The sequence below is a fragment of the Streptopelia decaocto genome, assembly GCF_964273445.1.
Source record: "Streptopelia decaocto genome assembly, chromosome: 4".
Lineage (NCBI taxonomy): Eukaryota > Metazoa > Chordata > Aves > Columbiformes > Columbidae > Streptopelia > Streptopelia decaocto.
In genome coordinates, this window is record NC_138658.1 from 32,857,756 (window position 1) to 32,874,925 (window position 17,170).

Sequence of the window (17,170 nt, forward strand, 5' to 3'; positions counted from 1 at the left end):
CTGAGGGGGGTCAAACTGATTTTCACCGGCGGCCACATCAGCCTCGTGGTTGCCTTCAAAGGGCTGAAAGTAATTTTAGGACTGTATAAGAGTAGTAGTTACTCCTGCTCCACATGTTCAGCCATCCGTGTAGATGTTCAAAGCCAGCCTTCCGATTCAGACTTCGGGTCTGGGAAATCGCTCCTCCTGGGGAATTTGCTGGTTTGGTGACATTTACCTCTTGTCTGCTGTCTAGAAAATCAGTCTGGGACCTGAGAAACCCTTCCTGTCAAAACCAAGACGTGCTTCCACAGAAAGCCTTATTTTTAAATACACGCATTTTTTATTTATGGGAGGAGGGAAATGTTTCATAAAAATGTCATGACCAGAGTATCTGACCTGCATTTGATGTTACCACTGGCCTGAATGGGTTTTCCACTTTTCAGGTTAACCCTCACCCCATGCGTGGTGTTTCTGTAGTGACACGGGTGCCCTCACCTACCCTGCAGCACCTCAGAAACGCGGCAGCCACAAACCCGCCTGCCACTGATCCATGTCCAGCGTGGGCCTGAATAAAACCAGAACCAAACCGGCCGCCCCGTTTCGGCACGTCCTGGACTGGAGCCATCACAGCCGTTCGACCCAGCGGGGCCCAGACGGGACTCCCGAGCTCCTGTCACGTTCTCCAGCACACTCCGGGTTTAGAAACTTCCTCCCGTCGTTTCTCGCAGCCACCCCCACACACCCCCAGCGCACCCCCGGCACGGTTAGGCCGCTGCCGCGGGTTGGGCCGGGCCGGGCCGGGGCGGGCCGCGGGGCGGGCCCGGGTCTCAGCCAGGGGCGGTGCCCGCGAACCCGCGCGCCGCCACCATGAGCTGCGCCGCGCTGCTGGGACGCCGCGGTCCGCGGCTCCTGGGGGCTGCTGCCCGCCCGCCCCGCTGGAGCAGGCGGCGCAGCGGCGGCTGCGAGCCTCCAGCAGGCGCCGCGGTGCGCATCGGCTGCGCCTCGGGCTTCTGGGGGGACACGGCGGCCGCAGGTAGGCGGCGGGGCGGTGGCTGCCCGGGGGGAAGGCGGGGAGACCCGGCCGGGCGGCGGGGACGGTCGTTGGGGCGCCGAGGCCTAGCGTGCCGGCTGAGCGACGGCTGGTAGCGCCGCGAACAGCCCCGTTGCGCAAGCGGCCGCGCCGGGGCTGCCGCCGCACGCCCTGGCGGGGCGGGACGGGACGGGACGGGCCGCCCGCAAGCCCGTCACCGAGAGCAGGGGCGGGACGGCCTGGTTCGCCGCAGCCCTGCCCAGCGGCGGGCCGGGACCGCCGGGCGCTGTCCCCGGCTCAGGGCAGCTCCCGGGGCGGGGCGGGGGTTCCGGGATGCTAACGGCGGGTTCTCCCCTGCCCCGCCAGTGCCGCAGCTGCTGTACGGCGGGAAGCTGGATTTCCTCGTCTTCGATTATCTCTCCGAGGTCACCATGTCGTTGCTGACGGCCGCCAAAGCCCAGTCTCCCGTAAGTAGCCGGTGCGCAGCCCCGGCGTGCCCGGGCGGGCTCCGGCGGGAGGGCCGGGCCGGGTGGGTGCAGCCCTGACCGGGGACGGGCGGCTCCGGTACCTCCCCGGCTCCCGCCCGCCCCGATCGCGCTCGGCGTCTGGTTAAAACACGTCAAGTTCTGGGGGCACCTGTGTTTTGTATACTTCTCACCTTTATGTATTTGTTTTCATATAGTCTGTTTCATCTAGTGAAAGCATTCGTGTCCTTTCCTGTAACATTATCCAAACATTTTAAGATCTAGTTGTTCCCTGTTTTCTCGTTTTTGTTAACCAAGAAAAGGGATTGCGTTGACTTAACCATGACAAATGGTTACAGCTTTTAATTCTTTCAGGTTTTAGGTTACACTCCAGATTTTGTCTCTGCTGCAATGGCTCCTTATATAAATGATATTCACAGGAAAGGTATGCTACTCTTTGCATGATTTTATATGTCAATCAAGTTCACTTGCTTAGATGAGCTTTGTTTGGCTACTGTTGCTATAAACAGATGTTTTTTACCCCAGCATTTTGCTGTCCTTTAGGAATGGGGTTTTAAACATCAGCAAAAATCCCATCCTAATAAATGTGAAGTGCAGATCTGATGGTGCCATTGTGTAAATTTGAAATGTTTGTTTTAATTATGAATATGTACATGTATTTATTTCTGTAGCTTTAGTTTGTGAATGGAGGATCGCTTTACAGATCTTTATTAAAACATGAGATCTAAACGTTTTCAATGCAATCTAAAAGTTTTTTTGACATTCCCATATAGTTCTAGAATACTACTTCTGATCACTTTCTGTTTACATGAGTATTGCTTCACAGCTTTCTGAGCTTGAGAGAAGAGGAATTATTTCAAAGTACCCAGTACCTTGCTAACACCGTTGTTGGGAGAGCACGGATACTTGAATGACTTGTGTCAAATACTGTTTCTGTAGTTGTTTTGATACTGTTTGTCTGCCTGATCATTTGTGTCTTTTTGGTTGCTTTTTCCTACTGTGCATAGAAGAAAGATGAGAAATAATCTATAACAATTATGTATCTGTAAAGAATTTTGCATTGATTCACTCCGATCCTTTAACAGATAAAATAATGTTCATATTTTAATGTGATTTTAGTACTTATTTGATTAGATATGTGACACCTTGCAAAGATGACATCTTGCTTGTGTTTCAGCACCCTTTAAGTTTTTAAAATACAAGTGACTGCTGATGCTATTGAACTTAATTTGCTTTTTTTGTTCAGGTGTTCGTGTCATCAGTAATGCTGGTGGAATTAATCCACTTGCTTGTGCAGCTGCCCTTCAGGAGGTGGCAAAGAAAGCAGGTGTTGATTTGAAAATAGCTGTTGTTGCTGGAGATGACCTAATGAATGAGGTATTTTACTTTGTCTTAAGTAGCATTGTGGAAATTATTTTAGTCTATATGACATGAAGATGGCATTTACTGTCCTGTAGAAACTTATTTTGTGTATCTTCATGCAGTAGCCTTCTACTGTTAAAAGCATCTAAAAATTGTTGCTTCATTCTCTTTATTTTTTTTTTAATGCATGAAAACAATTCTGGGCACATCTTATGTTTGATGTGTGATGGGGGTGAATTTTTTGAGACTGTGGATCTGCTTTTGATGGTTCTGAAGCAAACTGTGAATCTGACCTAAGGTCTCCTTGCTCTTGAGGAGAAGCCAGGATGTGCTGTTACTTACTGTTTCTGTCGAAATGAATAATCCTGAGTGTTAAAACTCTTAAATTTGAATGTGATATAGTTACCATGTGTTCAAATGTTCATTACTCGTTTTATTAGTTGTTATTTTGTTTACAGGTACCTATTTTTCTCTTTTTAAGTACTTTGTTTATGGCCAGTACGGTAAAACTAAGTGGGAGGATTTAAGTTTTAATATTTTAAAAAATCCTTGAAATCTAGAGATGAAATATATGGCTTTTTTTGACTTAAAGGATGACACTTTGTGTATGAAGTCTAGTTCCACAAAAAGTGTTTGCCTTACCTGGAAATATACTGTAAAAACAGCTTATACATTGATGGTGGTTAAGAGGGGGGTAGGTTTGAACTATGGTTAGATCTGTGCCTGTAACTTGCCAAATTATTTATCTGTGTAGGCTTGGTTACTTCTTGCATGCTATTGAATGTGGAAGATGATCAGGATTCTTTATTTGCAAATCGTGTGCAGTGCTTGGACTTCATTTCAAGAAACTTCTGCCCTACTGAAATTACTTTAGCACCAGTAGTCCAGAATTTCATTAGTGGTACAACAGTGAAATGGTCATTATCTAAGCTTGGCGTGGACATTTCTGATCTGAAATGGATTATTTTCTGTGCTATTGTCAGTGTATAACTTATAGGAACAGAAAAGAGTCAGCTTTTACTGTCTACAGACACCTTACACTGTTGATACCAAACATCATAATTTACACTAGGAAATGTTATTTGTGGTTTGGAGGATTTCAGTCCTTATCACAGAATACCAAATTAATTGAAAGAGGAAGGACTTTTTTCCACACTATATGATAGATTCCTCCTGTAACTAGCATTAGGCATCGGTTCTGTGCAGTCACAGGCCCCTGGATCCACTGGTTTCCCAAGCTGCCTGATGCATGGTCAAAAACACCCACCCCCACCTACCTCTCATACATATGCAACGCTTTCTAAGTATCACCTGGAACTGCAGAATTAGCCTTGCTTTCTGGCCACCACCACCATGGTGGTTATGACAGACACATTTCTGTTTGCAGGGTTTGGTTTATTCAGTCCTACAGCAGTTATAGACAGTTTAAAAAGCCTAGAGAATATACTACATTGTTGTTGGCCATCTGTGAATGGGCTAGCATTCTTTAAAGACTGACTTACTTTTCTGTGTGCTGGAAAACTATGGCTAAAAGTGTGTCTAGGGCTCTTAGCCATTCAACTGATTTGTATTGTTGCTAATTTTAATGATTATACTTTTATTAGAGTTGCTGTGAAGGGGATCTGTTGTCTGATACTAATAAAAGGCTTACAGTAGATACTACAAAATACTCACAGATTTGGTGTTTTCTTTGGTTTCTAACAGAAAGAGAACCTGAAAGGAGCTGGTATCACTGATTTAGAGAGCGGCAAACAATTTCCAGAGAACATTCATAGCATGAATGTGTATCTTGGGTGAGTTATTTTAGCAAGTTGTTTTAGTTGTGGAAAAATAATTTTAACATGTTGTCTTCCTGACATTGTGTTGGTTTGCAAGTAGAACCGCGTAGTAGGTGAGGTTCACTTTCACGTCATTCAGGCAACCAGGAGAAAAATGTTTGTAACTTGTAAATAAACTTCTAATTTAGAGCCTTGCCAGTTGTGACTCCTTAGCATTATAACTCCTGTGAATCCTCAGGTTTTAGTTCAAGCCAAAATAGTTTGTTTAGTTATAACAATTGCAAAAATCTGTTTTCATATGCAGAGTATCCTATTGCTGCATGGTGCAGTTGTTTAGGATGTTGCCCCTAGAGCGATGCAACCAAGGAATTAAAGTGCTGGGACGTGCTCTGAGTGCGGTAGGAGCTGCACAATCCAGGCTGCACTGGATTGTGTGTCAGGCTTTGTAGCACTGGGATTTTGGAAGCTGGCTTTCCAGCATGGATCACTGTTTTAAAAGATCTCCCTTGCCTCCTTCGTGATATTAAAGGCCTCCCATAAATCTCAAAATGCAGGCGTTCTAGCTGCCTGTATGTGAACCATTGCATTTTCATTGTCACCATCAACTTCTTCAGGTAGATCAATGTCCATCAAGTCTATCAAAGGGGAAGGACTGAGAAATGCAACAATGGTGAGCTGTTCCCAAAAGACAGTATCTCTTCGAGTTGATGGTCATGGTGATTTTTGCTTTTCCATCCTCCATGTCATATATATAATCCCTCCTGTATTTCTGTTTGGTGTATGTCTAAAGTTTATGCACACAGTCTCCCCTTTCTTACCTTTATGGAAAAAACTGCTGTGCTCTCTCTTTTATCATTATTATTGCACTTTCCAAAAATGCATCTCTGGCAGATAAGGGATCTGGCTGTACTCAACACAGCATGTATTTTTCTCTGTAAAACAAGAACCTTTTAATAATTGAGTCTTTTAAAATTTGACTTTAGTGTTTTTTATTGTTTCTGGATTTTCTGTTTGTTAAACTTCGAATTGCAACATTTGCACATCATGACTAACTGTAAATGAAATCTAAGAAATAATGTTTGCGACTTGGGTGAGAAAGTGTTCATTCCAATTCTGGTGATTCATGATTTATTAATGAATTTAAAAAGCAATGCAAATCAAAGCAATGAGCACAAAAGCAGACTCCTATGAGGATGAGACATTTTAAAAATCTGTTACATCTGTCTCTGCTTCATTAATGGATGTTGGAACAGTGAACTGTTGCTCTTGGTTTTCTAATAAAAGTGGTATTTATTTATGCCTCCTTAAAGTCAGTTGCACTGAAATGTACAACTATTACCAGCCTCTTAAGCTACTCATTTTCATAAGTTACATTTTTCTTTGACAGCATCAGCAGTGGATGCTTACTCATAAATTAAATGATAAATCTGTATATATAAAAGAAGTCAACATCAGAGTGTATTGGGTAAAATCTGTACGTTCTGTTGATAGCTCACTTGTAATTCCATAAATCTGATGTTTACAGTTTGATTCAAGTTTGTAAACATCTTAGAAATTTGCACTGGGGTATTGTTTCTTCTGTTTCTGATTTGGGCTATTAGGAGTTCTGTAGATTGAGTGCATGTGCATTTTTAACAACAGAGCCAAATGGCTTTATTTACTGCTTTTTAAAGGTAGTTACACAGTTTTTCTGTCAGTATCCTGTATGTATGTATGCAGAAGCCCCATTCGTGCTTTTTACCAGTGACTGTTACTTAACACTGTGCCCAGAGGTGTAAGTTGTTTCTGTATGCTGTTTACCTGCTTGTTGTTCTAGATAGTATCCTTTGGTTCATGTAGCAGTGGGGAAAAAAAACACATACTTTTTTGTGTTTAAATCACTAAGAGAACTTCTGTTTATTCTAACTTACCTCTTGACAAAACCAGGGCAAAGTCCATAGAAACTAGTAAAACACTGCTCTTGGTTTTGTTCTTCAAGGCACATGGTTTACACGGTTTGTGTTTTCAAGCTGTCTTTTTCATGGAAAAGAATCTAGCAGATGCATGGGAACTCAAGTGGTTCAACTAATTTTGGCTGGGCTGACTCTTACCTAACAAACCTGGAAAATCTGTTGCCTGAGTCTCTGAAAATAATGACTGCATGGTGCTCTTCTTGAAGTTGGTTGATATTGCAAATTCTAAAAACGCTTACAGAATTTGACCTGAAAGATTAAAAATTGGAGGGCAGAGTCACCAGGTTTTCTCTGTGAAGAATATTGGTCTTTATAGACTCATCTGCAAATAAATAAGAATAATGAATTTCTGAAAAACACTAATTTCTGTTACTGACAATAGAAGTGACCGTCTGTGCACTATGTTCAAAACAGTTTCTGTGACCATCAAGACAAGTGTTTCAACTATGTGATTTAGGTACCTGAATTTGATAGGGTGTTCTGATGTTTGCTTTTTAAAATACTACTGTTGTATATACAAAATGACAAATTGGTTGTTAAAGTTGATATAATTGGTTTCCTACAGATTTTAAAGTTATTTTTATCCTGTGTGTTTCAGGGAACTGATTTTTATGGTGTTTTTTTTTTTTTTTTAGATGATGCTTAAAAAGGTAAAAGGTTTTCTGTTTTGTTTTGTCATCTTTAGTGCAAGGCCAATAAGCAGAGCTCTTGACCTTGGAGCTGATATTGTTGTGACAGGTAGATGCGTTGACAGTGGGATTGTATTAGGACCACTCATTCATTCTGTAAGTACAAATGAATTTCTGTATGATAATGAACATATGGGAATGAATATTCAGTAACCACTGTCAGTCAATTTTTTTTCTCTTATGAAAAAGTAGTTACTAATTGAAAAATAATGAGCGCCTTAAGTGTTTTTTTTCCTTAGGTGCATGAAAGGTTGCCAGCTTCCACTTTTCCTACACTTACAGCAGGGTTGTTTATGAACTTGTGTATCATGAAGCTGGAAAGTGTTTTGGTGAAGTTAAGGAAGTCTTACTGTGTTTCACCAGTATTTCAGTCTTACTTGTGTTGTTTTTTTTTCCCCTCCTCTTTAAAATCTGGTGTGTAAGGTTAAGGAACAGGTCTATCTTTCTTTACCACAAGGTGGTGATAGTAGAACTCACTTTGTTTTTCGGAGGGGGAGAGGGAAGGCACATGAGGTGGTCTAAAACACTGGTCCTTTTGAATGGGTAAGCAGTTTTATTTTAAGTAGTTGAGTTTCAATACAACATTTCTCAAATTCCTTGAATTTCAACAAGTTATACAAGCAGGATATGTGGTTTTCTGAAGTATTTTGAATATGTTATACATTTTTGTGAATGACCACACACTGTGAAATGTGGAAGCTTTCTTTTGGTGCATATTTAAAAAAAAGAAGTGTTAGTGGCTAGTTAGAAACATCCTTTCTAAAACTTCATGCTCATCTGACTTCATGCCTGTCAACCATTACCTAATCTAGAATTAAACTTTCCCATTTATAACTGCCATTATGACTTGTTATTTTATTCGTAGCTATTTACATTCTCAAAATACTTCTCATTGGGTATTATTTACTCCAGAGAGGCATTATCCAATTTATTGAAAAGTTTTAGGAAGATTTCTGTGAGGTTCCAAATAAGAAACAATGTATATATGTTACTTGCACTGTGTTGAACTTGGGAAATATAATTGCTAGTTAAACGGAAAACATACTTCCAGTTTTTAAGGATGACTGGTAGTACTCCAGGAATTAATAACTTTCAAAAGCTGAAAAAGTGTAGTGGTTTGTTTATGTGACACAAAACAGGTGCTAGACTTTTAAACCTCTGGGATATGCAAATTTTGAATAACATGAATATTGCACTTCCAGTTTTTTTTGAAGACAGTATGACTGAGAATTTATGTTTGGGTGTATTAATAAGAGAAAAACTGAAATACGTCAGAGCTCTTACACTGATTTACTGTGTAGCAACTCAAATCAACGTACAGCTTCTGCCAGTTATTGTTCTTTAGACTTCTGCAGTTAAGTAAAAACATCCAATGCATTGTTACTCAAAATAATGAACATACCATGTGCAGTTTTCTGTACTGTGTGAAACTTTAATATATGTAACGTATTTGTATTTTTCTTCTAGTTTGGCTGGAATAGGGATGAATTTGACTTGCTAGCTGCAGGAAGGTAAATGATATAAGAAGAAATGAGTGAATTTATGTCTCATATCATACAGTGTCAGGATAAAGGAACTTTTTAAGCGGTGATTTTGCATATTATTATTGAATTATTTATTTGAAGATTTTTGTTACGTTTGGGGTTCTTTTTTAAGGCTTACTTAATATTCTCTTATTTGGAATGGAAATTACAGAAACTTCATTATAGATCCAGTGTAAAATAACAAAATGAGGAAGGGAGTGCGTGATTTTATTTATCAGCTTAATTTTCTCTTCCTATCCATTTTATGTCAAGAGGTGAAATCTTAGAGTACAGACCAGTGATTCCCAGCTTTTTCTGTTTGGCCGTCACTGTTTTCATGGTTGAGATGGTGGCAGGTTTTATCCTCAAATGTGCAGAAGGAGATTCAGTCAGAAGTCAGCATCCTTGTGTGGTTTTGCAGAAGCTCCATGTCAGTACTCCCGTTTTCAAACCCTAGTTGTAAGTCCTACAGTTAAGACTCTGATACGGAAAGCATTGGGTAAATTTCTGTCACCTAATTCAACTTTCTGCAAGATCAGACTGTGTTGAAGTTTATAAAAATGAGTGACTGCTTAGGTAATCCAAGTACACCTAGTAATAGTGTGTTTGGACCTCCTGTTGTTTGAATATAAATGCAGAGAGAAACTCTGGCTCCACCAAACTGGGGATGATAGATGATGATTTTCCAAGTGTTTATGGACTATCACAGTCAAATATTTGAAAATCATAATACATAATCATAATACATTCTTTCTTTCTCATTGGAAGTGAGATCTTGTGTCTCTTGAATTAAAAATGGGCTTTGCTTATATAGTTATACATAGTGCAGACTGTTAAGATACTAAATTTACATCAAGAATTCTTAAATGACTAATGAAACTTTGGTTTTGGTGTCAGATAATCTTTTAGGTGTTTATTTTTTTTCAGGAAATTAACTTCATTTTTCATGTATAAGTGATTCCTTCCAACTCTTCTTATATTCATCTTTCAGAATCCCTTGTTATGTTTAATGCAAAATTTATAAATGTATTAGATGCCTGTGGGGGAAAAATTAGCATGTTCTGTTGTTTAGCTTTATTTCCACTGTACTATTACATTTTAAAGCTGGATTTGTGAAACTTGATTTTACAGAATATTTAATTATTTGAATGCCATTTTCCTAGCCTTGCAGGTCATCTCATTGAATGTGGTGCTCAATGTACAGGTGGAATATTCACTGACTGGCATGCAGTACCAGACTGGTAGGTAACCATGACATCAGCATGTATGTTTGTAGTGGGCCAAATATGAGGTTTCCTACTATATATGTGTTGCAAAAACTGCTTCTACTTCTTTCTTTTGAGGGGGGCAATATGCACCTCTTGATATTTTTCCACTTTAATGTTGCTCTTCTACAAAGTGTGTTGTCCCTATTGCAGTTTTTCTTTCTGGTCAACTGGGGGTTTTCTTTGTTAACTTAATAAGCAGATGAGGTAAAAAAATTTTTAGCCCTTGGATGTTTTTGTGTGTTGTTTGTTTGTTTGTTTTTTAAATATTATTTTTCTGTTTCCTTTTATATAATCTGATTTTTTTGAGAGATTTTATTGGCTTTTGTGTGTGACTGTAATGGAAAAGGCTATGCATATTGTGGATGCTGTTTCATAAGTCTTCAGTTAGATCAGAGTTGCCTACTGTTCGGTCATAGATTTTATGTCATTTTCTTTGGTAGGGGTGAAGGTGTGTTGCAGTCCTCTCCTGCTGTGTGACGTGATCTCCACAAAAGTGTTCAGCTGTCAGTCCTTTCAAAAAGTTATGTGTGTTATCTTGTGTTCAGACCTACTGAATTAGACTTTCATGTAGGGAGGTCTTTCTGCCTGCTGAGAAATACCACAGGGGAAGAGTAACGTAGCCTGCTTTTGACTGATTTGTTTTGAAAAAGAGTCAGGGAACATGTTTTGCATAGCATGAGTGGATTTTGGCTGTGGTTTATTAGTCTTTTCCTTGGGATGAGAGGGAGGAATCTTGTCCTGTGCCATTTCCTGCTCTGGCGGGGGGACTGGACTAGATGATCTTTTGGGGTCCCTTCCAATCCCTAACACTTTGCGATTCTGTGATGTGATGAGAAGGGTTGAGCTTCCTTTAAGTGATGGAGGAAAGGGCTGAAGGGCAGTGGAAGGGGTGCAGGAGGGAAGGGTGGCTTTCATGGAGCATGTTCCTGCTCCCAAGTTGATTGTGGGAAGGAGGCCCCTGGGGACAACCTCCAGTCCAGGTGGGTGAACTAGCACAACATAATCTGAAAAGCTGCTCTCCTGAGTTAGTTCTCTAGGGCTGCAGAGCTTTTTTTCTCTTACTTGTAGTGGCTGTTGCTGATTCAGACCATGGTCTTGGAAGATCTGTTCTGCTTTTCTGAGTTCCTGAACACTGCTGACTTAGAGGTGTAGGCACATATGGGATTGAAAGAAACAGGGTCAGACAGTTCTTTTCACCTATTAGAAGGCTACTAGCCCTGAACAAACTGCACTTGCTCTTCCCTGTGTGTTCAATGGGAGATCAAATGAGGTTTGGAAACTTAAAACTGCTAATTTTATTCCTATTCTGATATATCTCCTGATGATTTTGTGATTTTGTTAAGCTGTATTATGAAACTTAAAATCCCCTGTAACTGAATCCAGAAGACCTTGTTTCATAAAAGAATGAAAGAAAAAAAACCAAAACAGAATACTACTTTTTTAAAAATTAAAATGCTTCGTGGTTCTTTAAGGTTTTTTCTGTGAGAAATTGCAGTCTGGTTTAAAAGTTAGCTTGAGTAGGTTAAGGAGCAGGAGTAGCTAATTTTACAGACAAGCATATGTACATTGTAAACGCATAACTCATACTCGTGTGTGTGTATAAATAAAAATCATATAACTGTGTCTAAAATCACTTTGGCTTAAAGCTGATTGGCGCTGACTTGAATTACTACTAAAATATGTAGAAGGTTGACACCCAATACTACTTTGTTACCTTGTCCCCATTGATCCGCATGCATACTTCTGAACCATGCATGATTGTCTTTTTGCTAATATAACAATAATTTATTGACCTTCAGGTCTACTAAAGAATTAATCATGGTGCCTTAAAACTAGGGGGTTTGTTTGCAAATTCGAAAAGTCTTAGGCATTTAATTAATGACTTTTTTAAAATAAAATCACGTTACATGTCAGCCTGTATGATAAGCTCCTAAAACCAGTGAAAACCAAAATGATGTGTGGGCTTTAATTTTATATTTGGAGAGGAAAAGTAGAAGACTAACTAAAGTGGGCTTGTGGTCCAGCACATCTGTGTGGGATAGAAGGAGGTGAGGAAATTTGTTGGAGAGCGTTGCTGCCTTTTTTTTTTTTTTTCCCCTTGATAATTAGCTCTTTACTATAATTAGGTCCAAATGCATGAAGGGGAATTGCCATGAAAGCTTTTGGGCTGAAGAAAAATGCATTTTCTGTCTGATAGCTTAGTAATAACCTGTTGATTCCTTAGGTTAAAGAAACATGATGGGGTGAGGTTTCTGTTATTTAGACAGTCTGTATTTGTTTTCAATGCATGTAGATAATGCATTGCATAATAATGCACAATAATAATCTGATAATTCATAGTTTCAATAATTACCAAAACATGTAACACCTGCTGCCACCAACATTGCTCATATTGCCATGAGGTCAACAGAGCTCTGACGGATTTTGCAGAAGTTACTATTAATGATTTCTCCTTCATTTAGGAAAAGTTATGTTTTCAGCAGTCTCCTGAAAGTAAGCGTGTGTAATTTAGATCTCAATAAATCAGTTTTGTGATACATAACGTTAAATCCAAACCAGTCCAAAAAAGTCAGTAAATGTGGGGGGAAGAAGCCAAGTCAGGGCTCTGTGTTTGTCATTAAAGTGCCTTTCACGTACTAATTTCTCACTGCCATGAGTGTGCTCATGCAGCCAAGACCACTTAACCATTCAGCTCTGCAGATGTTTACTGGGCCTTTATGCTACAGTTTAAGAAAACCTTTCACAGCATTTATGTTGTTCCGTGGAACTAAACACTAGAGGGCAATCTCTCTTTTCCTCACATCTTATTGCAGAAGGTAGTTTTGGTTATTATTAGACTCGTGTCTTGTTTTTTTATTTTTTTCTTTTTCCTCCCTGAGAACAGTAGTCCATGTTGTTCTTCTGCCTTTGACTGCTTATGAAGGTGTCAGTGTACTGCCAAGAGGGACTGATGAGGATGAGTATTTTGTAACTTGTAAACAAACAAACAAAATTTATCAAATTTTAGGCTTATAAACCTTATCTGCCTACACTTTATGCATAAGCAAAGATAATTAACTATATAAACGAGCACCTTAAATTAAATTAAGTAAGTCAGAGTCAGACCTCACATTCCATGCGTATGGTAACACTTGTCTATAAGTATTCAGGGACTGGATTGGACCCACTTCATTCATCCAACATAGTTTTTTAGGGTTGATTTCAAACTTTTTTTTTATTAATGTCTGGAATGGTTTGATGTGGACTGCTTCTGGGAACTCAATTCTGCTGCTAAAGGGTGCTTTAAGTATCAGGAATGTTCGTATGGGTATATTGTGGCAATTGAATGGTTAGTTATTAAAACCTAAGCTATACTTTATTGTCGTGGTAAAGTAAGGCACTAGGATTTTTTTTTTTTATTGTTCTGGGTCTATCTCCATAATACATTTGACTTAAACACAGGAATCTTGAAGCTGTAAAGTTTTGTCCAGTTTTCCTGAAAGCAGGCAGATAGGTAGAGGGAATAGATGCTGTTTACTTTTCCAGCGAGAGGAAGGCTGCTTGACTCACCGCTTGTGTGGATTCTCTGATGCTTAGCAGAGGGAATGCAAGAAACTATTAGTTCACAGTTTATAGAAGACTAATCAGCATTCTTAAGTAACTGATTTTAAGTAAATGTTATTAAAAAAGGCACTTATTCCTTTTCTGTTATTTCTGTAGTAATATATGTCAGCAGATGGTCAGAAGTGATAAGACATCACTACTTTCTGTTTAGAGTGCAGCACTCAATAGGGAATTCACGCAATGTGTCAAAATGAACCGTGATGCCAAAATTATATTGGTAAAGCACAGCTCTGTATTTTAACCTCAGACGTTGCTGTCTCTTACTATTATTTAGTGCCAGTGAGTGAGCAGTACATTGTTTTGAAATGCAGGAGAGAATAAACTGATGCTGATCAGTAGAGTAATTGTTTTGAGGAGATGATAAAACACTGACATTTTGCCCTAAGCCAAGAACGTACAGTGGTTGAGGCTGTATAATCCTCTGGCCTGGGATGAAAAAGAAGGGTAAGTGAATAGTTGTAGTCTCTTAAGGACTGGCTCCAGATAGCTTAATTTGGGACTTGAACAGAATCCAGCACCTGAGTTCCAATCAGCAACGTGGAATGCCTTTGTCTATGTAGCACCAACTGCTCCAGGCAGCTTGAAATACAAGGCAGCCTGTCTGATTGGCCTGAAATTGTCTAGGCTTTAAGAGTTTATGTACAATGCATGCTCTGAAATGCCCTAGTCAGAGGAGATAAGTGATGCAGTCAATAAATTTTGCCTAAGTTGGGATTGTGGCTGAAGTTTGGAGACACGTTGATACCTACATGTAAAGAGATGCATATAGCTTACTCCGAAGTTTGTGCTGATCTAGCCTGACACATTAGCAGTTTTGAATTGGTTATAAAAACCTTAAAATACACATCCAGGGAGTTTAGCCCCTTGGCTTAGAGGTCTCCTCAGCATGACATTCATTGAGTCACATCCCAGGAAACTGCATTAGCTGTAAAGCTAAAAGTTCATACCACAGCCTGCTTGGACCCTGGTTCACTTCCATGTCACATGCTTTGCTGTGGATTTTTTGGGTTTTGTTTTCTTTTTTTTGCAGCATCTTCCTCTGCAAGTAAATGCACTACACTAACTGCCCCAACTTTTGTAACCAGTAACCTCAAGTCTTCCAGTAGGGACCAGAATGAGGTACTTGAGGGGTTTGCCATCTTATTAGGGAAGAAATACTTGTTTCATCTCAGACAGTGTCCTCCCTGAGACCAACAGGACCCTGTATTGATCATGGATTTTACTTTTTTATTGTGCAAATGGATGGTGTAAGATATGCAGCAAAACAAGAAGGAAGGCAATCTTCATGGCTGCACAGAGGTTGAAGAGTATGTTGTTACAGAGTAGACAGAGAGAACATCTCTGCTTAGACAGTTCATGCTGTCACCTGCGATGTGCCCATAAACAGTAGCATTTCCAAGAGCCAAAACTGAAGAAAAACCAAAATTTTACGTGGAAAAATTAATCTAAGAGTAAGTCACTGGCAGGCAGGAGGCTCAATTTCAGAGCTCTAATTCCTGTTAGAGTAGGACAGCAGCTGGCTGTGGGTTACAGCCAGCACTAAGTTGTCATGTTACAGTGCAGATGTCAGATGGTCCGTAGTCATTCAGCAAAACCTGCTAGTGAATTGGGCAGAGTTACTCCTTCAGTGAAAGTGCTGATGAAGGTGATGGTGTGATGAAAGTACCTGTGGTATGTGCTAGAATTTCCCCTTCTGGGAGCTGTTGCTGCTAGTGAGCTCTACTGCCAGCCTAGAGTAGTTGTTCCTTGACTGAATTGTGCCATAAGGGTGACTTAGCCCAGTTTGTTTCCAAGCTGAAAATTAATTTCAAGTAATGGGTTTTTGCAACACACAAAAATATATATTTTCTTAAGCATGCCTATGTTATTGTAGGTTACTATTGGCATCTATTGTGGGGTAGTATAAGATTTATATATTTTTCCATCTGTATTGTAAGTGGATGACTGGGATCCAAGGGCTTCTTGCTCAGTTTATTGTATCTCTGTGTATTGAGTTGCTAAGAAGTGAGGGAAGCTTTCAGAACTGATGGGACCTGGGAGAAGACACATTGCAACTGACAGAGCATTTAGGAAAGTTCATTGGATGTTGTTGGACCTTGAGGAGGAAACATCCCTCATACTTATCTTCGAGGAAGGCAGAAAGCTGTTCACACTTATCTTCGAGGAAGGCAAAAACTGTTGAAGTGGAGTAAAAATGAAAGAGATGACCAAAGAGTGAGTCACCTTAGACACTATTTAGAAGCCGTTCCAGAAGAACAGTTATACCTGTGTGATCTCCTTCCAGCTACACTGGCAGGATAAAAAATTCCACCATAAAGATCCTTTACCTTTGATGGCCTTAAAATAACAGGAAAATTTGCGTCTATCCTTCCTTTTTCATACTAAGAGACCTAAATAAGTGTTGTTTATACTGATACTGTTGATATGCTGTCAGCCATGATTAGTCTGCTTTTAATGACTTAAGTGTTTGCCAGATTTTAACCATTTTAAGGCGTGAAATTTCTCTTTGTCTTGCTGTATTGTTGTTGGTTTTTTGTTTTTTTAATGGATTGGGTCTTTTGACAGTGGAGCTTGGGTAAGCTGAAGTTTAATTAATGCTAGTAGACTCAGTGGTTCAGAGTAGAAAGCTGTGTGTCTACAGTTTACCTCTTCTTCCTTCAAAACAAAAGTCACTGAGGAGTAGGTGCAGGATAGTGTCGTAAGAGCTGCTTGCTGATGACTTGGATCAGAGTGGGCTGCAGCAAGGGCACCAGTTGTCACTGTAGTGGGATGGGCTGCACTGCGTCATCTGTCTCGATGGAAGTGATTTCAGTTTTGGGTAGGTGATTCAAATAAGCTGCATGGAGCCTGTTAGCAAGGCATCCAGTGCTGTTGTTGCTTTAAGACACAACAGGTAGATGGTAGAGTCAAAGCACACACGCGTGGCTGCAAAAGGGTAAAAGCTCCTTAGTTCTAGCCTTGTTCAGTCACAAATACTGCTGGGTAACACTGGGCAGATCGTGATGCTTCCTGTATCTGTCTCTTTGGGATGATTACATATGTTAGTCTCTTACCCTACAGTAATGTTCAAGACCAGGAACTGAGAGGTTTTTTGGGTGTCACCTTTTCTTTTTTTCCTTTGTCACACTTCAAAACGTTGAATGTTAATTACATACTTCTTGCCACCACTTTTTCCCTCGCCTCTTCCCTTCAAAAGAAATCTAGAATAACTTGTATAAAAAATTGTTAGTTCCATTAAATTGTCTGTATTCACCAAGGTGGGTTTGTTTGGTTTTTCTGGTTTTCTGTTATCTGTTTTGTGGTTTAAATAGTTTCAAAGACCAGTCCAATGAAGTGTAATCTTTACTGATTTGTCATGGGCTTTTCTAGGTGTCCTCCAGCTACCATACTTTCCAAGTTTTGTACACTGTCAGTATTAAAGTTGCTGATCTCTGGTAACACAGCTTGTCTCTTAATCCTTTTTTTTTAAATAATGGGGTTATGTTTGAAGCTTCCCAA

General features: G+C 40.0%; 1 protein-coding gene across 3 annotated transcripts in view; it reads left to right on the top strand.

Moving 5' to 3' along the window:
- The first annotated feature begins 830 nt into the window (after nucleotides 1–830).
- The window catches only part of LOC309439170 (uncharacterized protein), a 60,113-nt gene continuing 43,773 nt past the window's right edge, over nucleotides 831–17,170 (top strand). For all 3 annotated transcript variants that reach the window (XM_082051357.1, XM_082051358.1, XM_082051359.1), the window contains exons 1-8: nucleotides 831–1,015; nucleotides 1,379–1,479; nucleotides 1,852–1,921; nucleotides 2,744–2,874; nucleotides 4,564–4,652; nucleotides 7,275–7,374; nucleotides 8,746–8,789; nucleotides 9,965–10,042. In XM_082051357.1, coding sequence (XP_081907483.1) covers nucleotides 850–1,015; nucleotides 1,379–1,479; nucleotides 1,852–1,921; nucleotides 2,744–2,874; nucleotides 4,564–4,652; nucleotides 7,275–7,374; nucleotides 8,746–8,789; nucleotides 9,965–10,042 — 779 coding nt within the window. In that variant the 5' untranslated portion in view covers nucleotides 831–849. The remainder of the gene's footprint in view (nucleotides 1,016–1,378; nucleotides 1,480–1,851; nucleotides 1,922–2,743; nucleotides 2,875–4,563; nucleotides 4,653–7,274; nucleotides 7,375–8,745; nucleotides 8,790–9,964; nucleotides 10,043–17,170) is intronic.